The sequence below is a fragment of the Lepisosteus oculatus genome, chromosome 13 (assembly GCF_040954835.1).
Source record: "Lepisosteus oculatus isolate fLepOcu1 chromosome 13, fLepOcu1.hap2, whole genome shotgun sequence".
In the NCBI taxonomy this organism is placed as follows: Eukaryota; Metazoa; Chordata; class Actinopteri; order Semionotiformes; family Lepisosteidae; genus Lepisosteus; species Lepisosteus oculatus.
Window position 1 is genome coordinate 16,737,481 of NC_090708.1, and position 10,638 is coordinate 16,748,118.

Below are 10,638 nucleotides of genomic sequence, written 5' to 3' on the forward strand. Positions count from 1 at the left end.
GAATAATTTTTTACACTTATATAGCGCTTTTCTGGACACTCCACTCAAAGCGCTTTACAGGTAATGCACCCCTACTCTTTTCGAGAAACGCCCTGGGATTTTTAATGACCACAGAGAGTCAGGACCTCGGTTTTACGTCTTATCCGAAGGACAGCGCCTGTTTACAGTGTAGTGTCCCCGTCACTATACTGGGGCATTAGGACCCACATGGACCGCAGGGTGAGCGCCCCCTGCTGGCCCTGATTCATTGTGTTACAGATTGTAGAATGAAAAGCAGAAAATCCTGAGGCTGCAGTCTGCCAATGTACAGCAATAGACAGAGACACTACATGGAAACAGTGCAGGTATATTTTATTCAGAATGCATGGACCCTGTCCTCTACAAGTTGTTGTTCATTTGACCACCAGATGGTGGTATAAGTCGTAACAAGCTATAACCTATGACCTGGGGCGTAATTATAAACTGACCAACAGAGGAAAGCCAGAATCATGTTGTGTTATCGCTGGTGCAGAGGCCCTAAGGCTAAGCAGACCCAGGAGGCTTGTGCGAGGTTCTCCTGTCTCTTTTCATCTCATTGTGTCCTGGGTGCTGCCAAAGTCCTTTGCCAACCCACCAAGATGCATTTGTGACAAAAGTTCAGCTGAGTCCAGGTGTGTCCAGTGTTTGGACTGCAGCCTCTCTGCGCACCGCCTCTGTGGAAAGGCTGTTGCTGTGCAGCCTCTCTCTCTCTCAGCTGCTAAGATCTTCTGGCTTCAGTCGGATTATCCAGGAGTTCGCTGTGATAATGGTACCCTGGCGCAGGATACGGCAGGTGTACTGGCCCTCGTTAAACTCGTTAGCAACAATACGCAGTTCGTGGTTCTTCATGGAGATGTAGCCCGGGACAGAGGAAGACAGCAGCTCCCCATCCTTATACCAGCTAGAGAGAGAAATCCAGAAATTGATCAGATTCCTGCAGCACAGCAAAGGAGTTTGAGCTGTTTCATGTTTTCCCAGCTGTAAGCTGTTGTACACAAGCCATTTCAAGCACTCAGAATGCAACTAAGTGTAGTGTGATGTGTGTATCACATGTGGGGTGTTATGCCCATACCTGACTTTAGGGGGCACTCTGCTTGCCCTGTTGCCACAGCGGAAGTTTACAATCTTGCCCCGGGGCACCAGCTTGGTCTTGATTTTGGAGGCAGGGGATGCCGTTGTGGTGTCCACTGGTGGGGGCTCTGTAACAGGCAGATAAATCAAGTAGCCAGAAAGAGCAGGGAGGGGAAGAGGGGAGGAGGACTGAGAAAATATGATGCTACTGTAGAATTTCAGGATATCCACTGGAGCAAAGAGCCCACTGGAGCACAGTGACCACTGGAGCACAGAGCCACTGGTTAGAGCAGAGTGTCCACTGGAGCAGTGTCCACTGCAGCACAGAGCCACTGGTTAGAGCACAGTGACCACTGGAGCACAGAGCCACTGGTTAGAGCACAGTGACCACTGGAGCACAGAGCCACTGGTTAGAGCACAGTGACCACTGGAGCACAGAGCCACTGGTTAGAGCACAGTGACCACTGGAGCACAGAGCAAGTGGTTAGTGCAGAGTGTCCACTGGAGCAAAGAGCCACTGGTTAGAGCACAGTGACCACTGGAGCACAGAGCCACTGGTTAGAGCACAGAGACCACTGGAGCACAGAGCCACTGGTTAGAGCAGAGTGTCCACTGGAGCACAGTAATGCTGGGCCCCTCACCATGACAGAGGTCGCAGCGCTGGGGGCAGTACTTCTGCATGAAGCCCCTCCTCCTCTCACAGAAACCCACCCGGGCCCAGGGGTCACACAGTCGCCTCTTGTCCACGCAGCCTGGAGGGAGGGAGACGCCCACGCCCAGTGAGAGCCAGCTCAGGAAACCCCCCCCCCCACCAGTCCCCCCGAGCCCCAGAAGGCCCCGGCTCACCGTAAAGCCGCTGGATGCCCCAGACGTCGTCGCGGGAGATGGTGCGCTGGCCGGTGTACGTGGCGTTGGGGTGCATGAGCGCCTGCGGCTGGCGGGAGTGCCAGAGCCCCAGGGCGTGGCCGATCTCATGGGCGGCCACCTGCACCAGGTCGTTCAGCCACACCCCTGCGCAGCACAAGCAGGAGTCGGGTCATCCGCCACATTTCTGATGCAGTACGTGAGTATTTCACAGCTCATGAGTTTGATGACAGCTTATTATTATTAATGCCTGCTCAGACAGCGACAGATCACTTCGACTGTTATGGTATTTATGTTGTTGGTATTTAGGGACAGAGAACAGGCATTGTGCTGCCAGCTGTCTGTTAAGTGCAGTCTGTGAGCTCAGTCTGTGAGCTCAGGGACTGTTTGAAAGTGGAAAGCTCTTTGTGAGCCGAAAAGACATCTGTGTCACATTTCCAGTTCTAATAAGCACGACTTTGCTTCGTTCCTGTACAATCCAGCCGGCTGTGCTGAGCAATAGAGTTTCATCTAACCAGTCTGGGGCTCATAAATGGTAGTTTTAGAACTGAGCAGAGTGCATCTAAATCAGTGTATGATTTAAAAGGACTTCATGACAAGTGCTGATATTGAGATATTGAGTATATTGTTGTCTATTTGTCCATTATCAGAAAGTCACTTTTCCCACTGAGGGTCAGAGCATCCATGAGCCCTTCCCAAAATCAGAGGGTGTGAGTAAGAACTGCATCCTGAATGGAGAGCCAGTCCAGTGCAGCACAAGCAGGTCAATTCTGAGACACAATGAGCCTAGCCAGTGCTCAGTGGCCACAAAACTGAACACAGACTGACCTGGCCAGCCAGAATGGACAGCCTAGGTGACAACGGCCTGGACCATAGAAACTGGAGACAGGCTGACCTGACTGTCCAGAGAGGACAAGCTCTGTGATCACTCCCTGGTCACAGTAATTGGACATTGGCAAACCTGGCTGTCCAGAGAGCACAAGCTATGCTCCCATTGTCATGTTTTTGTTGTAAATGTGTGTAAATGTTTTGCTAACTGGTATTGCTTTGGCAACACTGTAACTCACTGGTCAGGACAACAAAGTGCTTTGAGTCTAAATTTGACAGACAGAGGGAGAGTGGAGAGAGATACGGAGACAGGCAGGGAGGGGAGACAAGGAAAGAGAGGGAGCGAGTCAGGCAGTGTGGGGCTGCAGGGTACCCTGTTTCCAGCTGAAGCGAGACCTGCCCAGCACCCAGAACTCGTGGTTGTCGAAGTGGATCTCCCCACGGGGCGGCAGGAAGGCATGTGCCAACTCCCCGTTCAGCCCGTCAAAACAGGGGTGCAGAGGTGAGGTCCAGCAGTCTGTGTGGTTGAATGTGTAGAAGCCTGCCACACAGGAAACACATGGTCACACACACATATACACATTAACTAACACAAGGCCAGCAGCTATATCACCCTGCAGCTCTCAACTGGCTACCCACTGAAGCTAAGCAGGGTTGAGCCTGGCCAGTACCTGGTTGTGAGACCTCCAGTTTCCCGCAAGACCGTATGGTATAAAGAGGTTTGGTGAATGACATGACATGACAAGGGGTCACACACACATAAACACTACTAACACACAGGGGTCACACACACATAAATACTAACACACAGAGGTCACACACACTGGTCACACACACATAAACACTAACACAAAGGAGTCACACACACATAAATACTAACACGCAGAGGTCACACACACTGGTCACACACACATAAACACTAACACACATGAGTCACACACACATAAATACTAACACACACTGGTCACACACACATGAACACTAACACACATGAGTCACACACACATAAACACTAACACACAGGGGTCACACACACATAAACACTAACACACAGAGGTCACACACAGGGGTCACACACACATAAATACTAACACACACTGGTCACACACACATGAACACTAACACACGAGTCACACACACATAAACACTAACACACAGGGGTCACACACACATAAACACTAACACACAGGGGTCACACACACATAAACACTAACACACACGAGTCACACACATAAACACTAACACACATGAGTCACACACACATAAACACTAACACACACGAGTCACACACACATAAACACTAACACACACGAGTCACACACATAAACACTAACACACACGAGTCACACATCCCCCTTTCCGTGTCCTGTGTCCTTCTCCTCGTCCTCCCCCTGCAGGCCGGGAGCTCAGGGAGCTGGATGTGCAGTCGGGGCTCACCGATGCGGATGTCCGCAGGGCTGTCCGCGGGGACCTCCGTGAAGCTGAGGGGGGACACGGCGCTCCACATGTTGAAAGCGATGCTGATGGCACGCCGCGTGTCCTCTCGGTACAGCGTGCTGGGGAACTGGGTGATCCTGACTCCCGGACACAGGGAAACAGCGTTAGGAGTCTCCCTGCCCTCTGTCCCAGTCCCACCCTCTTCCCTGCCACCTGCCGCCTCTCCAGGCGGGCGTCACAGGACTCTCAGAGACTGCCAACCCCTCTGGGATTAACATCAACACAGATTTCACCCTGTATTTTATCCTGCACTGCTTGTACTGCACTGGACCTGCTCATCCCAGTGCTTTGGCAAAACTGCGTAAACGTGCCATGCAAACTGGGGCTTGTTTTGGAGAAAAGAAGAAATCTGGGGCTGGCAGTCTGTGCCAAGTGACTACTGTGCCAATTCCCACATCCTACCCGCCCCTCACTCCCGTCTGGAAGACCTCCCTCTGTTCACGGGCTCTCACTTGTAAGTGATGTTGAAGTGCTCCCACTTGTGGCCCATGGGGTTGATGGCGTAGCGTCTGGATCGCGCCCCCAGGACCTCAGCCAGCTGGCCCTGGGTTCCAGGAATGACATAGGACTGCCGGAGGGCTGACAGGCCCGATTCCTGCTCACGCAGCGTGGGAGGGAGGGAGGAGAAGCCGAGGATGAGAGGGTGGCAGGAAAGGGGCATGAGGGGGAGGGCGAGTCACGGAGGACGACAGGGGAAGTGGAGAGGAAGAGTGTGAGTCTTTTCCCGGGCGAAGAAGATGAGAAGATGCTACTCTGGCCGGGCTGTGGCACCTTCCAGGGTGAGGAGGCTCTAGAAGACGCTCTTACAGCCCAGAGAGGGTCAATACTCTGGAAACAGAGGGCAGATGTCCAACCATTGGCTGCCAGCTACGGCCTGCTCCGATTTGAGTTCCAACTTGTGCTGCAAGGAGGTGTCTCTATGTCATAGCTGCTGAGCTCACATGACAGAGCTCTGCAAATCTGCAGGAAAAGGATGTGCACTGGCAATGCAGTACAAAAAAGAAGGTAGCTGTGTCAGCATGCGTAGGCTGCAAAGAAACAAGTAAAGGTTTATTCAATGCTGAAAAGAGAAGAAAAGAAACACAAAATTCCGGCTGTGGAGCCTTCTTCGGTTGTCAGGAACCTTCAAGCTAACACCTGAAAAAGGGTCCACAGCCAAAACGTTGTGTTTTTTTGCATGGAATAAACCTTTACAGTACTGAGTAGCACATAGAGTAAAACAGCAGTTTACTGCAGTACTGTAGAACACAGTGCTCTGTAACAGTGTAATTCAACACAGGACAGTGTAACAAGGTACAGTACAGTGTGCACTGCAATACAACGTCTTACAGCGCAGAACACAATACCATACAGTACCATACAATACATACATACAGTACATACAGTACCATACAATACAATACCATACAGTGCATTACAGTGCATTATCAGCACAATGAGCTGTGGATTGTGCCAGACTGGCACCAGCAGGGAGAGGCCCATCTCTTCCCAGCTCTTTATCTGCAGCCTGGGCCCTGCACTCCGCTTCACAACCCTGCACAAGTATCTGTCACCCAGCTGTGAGGAGAGCAGGGCTCCCCTCTCCCGCCCCTCGCTCTCTGAAGATCTCACCTCTCCTTGTCCCGTCTGTTCTCCTGCCCCCCCACCCCTCGCTCTGAAGGGCTGCACACACCCGCCGCGGCAGAGAGGAGTGCCACACTCTTTATTACTGATTTAGCTGCGGTCGTGGAGAGTGAGAGGATGTTCTGTATTTTCTGCACAATGACTTTAATGGCGGTAGAGTATTCCTTTGGCTATTATTAGCGTGCTGGGGTGGAGGGTGAAAACTGCAGTTTTGCACTGGGGCAAAGGTCATGTGGGTTGAGGCTGCCCGAGAAAACCGCCCTGAGCACATTAGACCCCACCGTGGACCTGAGACTTCATTCAGCAAAAAATCTTTTCCGTTATGAACCAGGCTTTCCCTTCCAACAGCTACTAACACCACTGAAGGGTTTCAGGAAGGTAGAGCAGTCAGAGGGCTAAACTGAACAGTGTGGTCAAAATGAATCACTGGAAAATGAATAATGGAGGATGGTTCTTGGGTATCAAATCACTCGTCAGAGAACCAAGCTCAAATAAGATGGAAAGTTGCTGGATACGTGCCTTATCCCCTTATCTGTGCAGAGAAATGTAACTTATTTCCTTGTACATAAGCTGCTAAAAACTTGAATCCTGTGTCTGTCTCCTGCAGTGGCTCCAACATGCTTTAAAAGTTGAAGTTGCAGCTTTGAAGACAATTTTGAAAGCCAGCTGAGCTGTCTTTGAAACAGCTGCAGTTAATGAATCCAGACACAATCCCTATTCCTGTTGTCCTGATGTATCCTTTTTATCCCCACACCATGCTAGTAGTCCAAGCAAATGTAATTCTACTTACTTAGTTTTCCTAACTCTTCACCATTTTGACTACTCCACCTCAAGTATGACTATTTACCAATATACACAATCTAGCGGCCTCTAGTGGATGGCGGCTGTAACCACAGGTGGCAGACCACACTGACCTTGTGCTCTGTCTCATTCTACTGAGGCACAGCTCCCCAGGTCTGGCTGTCTGCTCAGAAACCATCACTGCTCAGAAGCTGTGAAGCCTGCGTCTGAGTGACTGCTGAGGAGTACTGGGTGACTGCTCCATGCTGTTTTTATTTATAATATCATTAAGAATAATAACATTGAGAGATAATTAAGGATTAAAGTTATTTACCAAACGCCATTTGATGTAAAGGAACAAGTAATAGGTTTATTCCATGCTGAAAAAAAGAAGAAAGAGAACACAACGTTTCTGCTGTGGAGCCTTCTTCAGGTGTGGATGTAGATGTAGACATTTGATGTAGACATTTGCAGAGTGTTACGTGCAAGCAGCTAAAATACAAACTGTTGTAATATAAAATGGGAAACTCAGCCTGAAACTGCTGCGTTTGTAAAAGGCCGAGGTGTTTATTTCAATTAATTACTTGTATTATTTAATGCACGAGTACGGAAGACCTCAGTTTGATAATCGTACATTATTGCTCAGGAATCAGTCCAGGAAAGAGTGACCAGACACATTCCCGAGCTCAAAGGAGTGCCCCACACTGAACTGAATCTTCTTCGTCTTGAACAAGCGGGACTCGGAGGGAACAAATTCAAGTACTCAATACCCTCCAAGGCACAGACCAGACCGCTTCTTCAGAATTAACAGCGACACACGCACAGCAGTTCACGTGGAGACCAAGGGAAAGTGCATTTAAAGCCGTAAAACAGGAGGCAGCTTGTTACACAAAGGGTTGTGGGGGTCTGGAACAGGCTGCTCGAAACCGATGACCTCCCCTATCCAAGGTGAATTGACTTTAGGAGCACTGATCCAGTGTTATGTTGAACTAAAGTGTTTGGACAAGTGTGCTGTGTCCAGTCTGAAGCCAGTCATGCCCAATCACTCACCATCTCTGCCCTCCAGCTGGGGTACCCTGCTGCCCCGCCGAGCGCCGTCATCAGCAGCCCTGCCACCAGCACCCCAAGACCCGCTGGTCCAGACAGCCCGGCCCGTCTCCGGCCCGTCCTCACACACCGCGGCATCGCTGTGACAGGACCAGCCCGGCTAGGCCCACCGGAGAGCCACTGCTGCGCGGCCCCAGCAGCACTACAACTGCAAAATTACATGAGACAATCAGAATGAAATGGAATAACCATCAACAAGCAAGTCCATAATTACACCCACACTGTTTTTATCGCCACCAGTCCTACAATTACAACACAATCAGCAGACTCGGAGCTACCATACCTGTGTGTGTAGGAATGTGTCTCCTGCGAGCTCGGCTCACTGTGGAAAGCGCTGGGACACCCGAGCTGCCTGAAGTGTCAGAGCCAGGCAGCGGTGTCCTCAGAACAGCAGCGCTGAACAACCGGACACCAACATCTGCGGGGGAGAGCAGCGAAAGTCCCCCCCCTCTCCACACCTCCCTCAGCGGCTCGTGTTTCTCTCTCCGCCTCTACATTCCTCCCTCCCGCTCGCCTCTCCGCCCGCCGCCACCGGGCCTCCTCGCTGGCGGCGTCTCAAGCTCGCGTCCACGGGCGGCCGAGTCTGTCGCCCTGGTAACGGCGGAGCGCCCTCCCGCCCTGCTCCCGGGAGCGGTCCTCGTTAAAGACACTCACGCGCAAGCACACGCGCCTCTGCGTTTCTGTCTCTGGGGCAACTTCCCGTTACGCTTCAGCTGTTGTCTGCCAGACGTGGGGAAAAAAAAACCGTTTGGGGCACTTTTTACGTTTGAAAAGAGAATGGATAATGGATGTCCTAACCCTTTTTGTCAATTAGGAGCTGTGTTTTGTGGGGACGTCTTCTCAAGTATTGTTTATTTCAGATAGTAACATGTGTCCAGAGAAACGTAAACTCTCTCCCCCACACCTTCCTAGAAGCACAAACACACTTGTGTATACATACAGGAGGTGATAAAGTACACTAGGTAGTCCACAAAAGTTCAACTTGACAAACTACAATGTGAAGGATGAGAGGAAGCAATTTTTGCTCATCTGTCTTTACATGAGCTATTTTTCGACAGGTTTCCCAGGCAGTAAAGGCCAGCCCCTGCAGGACGTGGGAAAGTCCACTTTCTCCTATAGGTGAGTCCAATTCTGCCAAGTTCACCGCTTGCTGCTTTGAAGAAGGCAGTCGTCTGCTGAACCCTCCCCGCAATGTGATGGTATAGCCCCCAGCACACTCAGCATGTGGGATCTAGGTTTGATACTGTACATCTGGATTCCACAGAACAGGACTCCAGATGTTCTTATTTTCCTTGGAAAAGGAAGCTATTCCTAACATATGTTGAAACTGCTCACTTGTTCTCTTGAGCTGTTCAATTCTCACCCCATCTCCTCACCCATGTCAAAAGCGACACTCCCTTTGCTGCTAAAAATGGTGCTAATTTTTCATAGAAATTTAACAGTCTGCATGCCACTTAAGTCATTATCCTGCATTTTAGGATTAAACAGAGAGCACAGTGGAGTCTTGATGGTAGGAGGTATTGTCAGTGTTCCTGTACAACACTTGTAGGGATATTTTTGGCTGTCTTGATTTTGTCAAGGTATGTGATGTCTGCACTGAGTTCACTCAGTGATTAAAAATAGCGATGTTAATCTAGTAAAAACCTAGAATTTCATCTGAATGCAAAACACCATAGTACAACACTGACTTTCCAGCTAAAGGGGTGTGTAAGTCTGCTTATTTTAACCTGCTGGCCATCCATAAACACTTGCAGTTTATAACACATTCTTTCACAAGTACATGAAGAAGTGGAAATATTCTTCAGTTAAGGCAAGGTGGATGGTTTCCATTTTCATCTCAAATTTGTCGTTTTGGGCTGTGATTTTCTACCCCTTGGACAGACAGGCAGGATACTTTCTTACTCTCTATTAGAGTCACTCTCTCCCAGCATTCCCTACGTGCCTTCTCTTCCCTGTTCATCATCAGCTGAGTGACGGTAACAGGCTCCAGCTGTGTGGCTGCTCACCCAGGGCACCAGGGCAGGGGGCTCTGTTACTGAGGTGTGAGCTCATGTTCAGTGAGTTCACTGGCACGACCAGCCCAGCCTGCAACACCGAAGACGCGTGAGCCTGCTGTTCGAACAAGTGGACTCTGCAGGTCAGCCTTTTCAGACTGTTCACCGTCAGACCTGCGGCTAGACCTGTCTCGCACTGCTCTTGATGAGCTGAAAGATACGGAGGCTTTCCTTCTTTTGTAAGTTGCTGTAAGAGCAAACCTATCAAGAGGCCCCGCAGGTGTAACCGAACATACAGAGCCCGCTACTTTCTTCCCACAAGCTGTAAGATTAACTCTACCCTTACCACCGGTGCACACTGATGTTTTTCTCAAACTGCTTGTCCGACTTTTTATTTTAAAGCTGTATGTTGACTTCTTGTCGTTGCTGCTGTTCTGTGTTTGTGTTTTTGGTGATTCCTTTTATGTCTTTTATTGGAGCATACATGCAAATAAGCATTTCATTGCATGTGACCAATAAACTGAACTGAATAAGTTCTCTTTCCCTTTTGAATGTGGAACAAGAGCACCACACCTTCGCCTCAGTGCCCACCCCTCTGTCAGGGAGATTACCCAACTGCCCTCCCCCCACTGTGGAGGACTGTATTTGGATTGGGGGGCCCTGAATGTCCCGTGACTGGGGCTCCCTGCCAGATCACACTTCCCTGGCTACCAGGTCACTCCTCCGGTTCTCCCAGCATGTGAGCGGAGACCAGGTGCCCTCAGCCCAGCGAGACGCAGAGAAGAGCCGCCCGGAGCCGACAGCTGCCTGCGGAAACCGAGACGCCCTTCGCAGTCCGGAACTCCAGCTTCACAGC

At 50.4% G+C, this 10,638-nt stretch overlaps 1 protein-coding gene across 4 annotated transcripts; it reads right to left on the reverse strand.

Moving 5' to 3' along the window:
• Nucleotides 1–334: 334 nt before the first annotated feature.
• Nucleotides 335–8,421, reverse strand: mmp23bb (matrix metallopeptidase 23bb). 4 transcript variants are annotated; one of them, XM_069197316.1, is made up of 9 exons: nucleotides 8,072–8,418; nucleotides 7,732–7,936; nucleotides 4,731–4,873; nucleotides 4,219–4,355; nucleotides 3,155–3,322; nucleotides 1,936–2,100; nucleotides 1,731–1,841; nucleotides 1,091–1,217; nucleotides 335–919 (listed from the first exon to the last, which is right to left on the reverse strand). In XM_069197316.1, the coding sequence occupies exons 2-9, from the start codon at nucleotides 7,864–7,866 to the stop codon at nucleotides 730–732; spliced, it is 1,176 nt and encodes a 391-aa protein (XP_069053417.1). In that variant the 5' UTR covers nucleotides 7,867–7,936; nucleotides 8,072–8,418; the 3' UTR covers nucleotides 335–729. The 4 variants fall into 4 exon arrangements, with proteins under 4 accessions (XP_069053417.1, XP_069053420.1, XP_069053418.1 ...); XM_069197319.1 differs by lacking the exon at nucleotides 1,731–1,841 and having other exon boundaries at nucleotides 8,072–8,421; XM_069197317.1 differs by lacking the exon at nucleotides 8,072–8,418 and having other exon boundaries at nucleotides 4,731–5,306; nucleotides 7,732–7,819.
• Nucleotides 8,422–10,638: the final 2,217 nt, after the last annotated feature.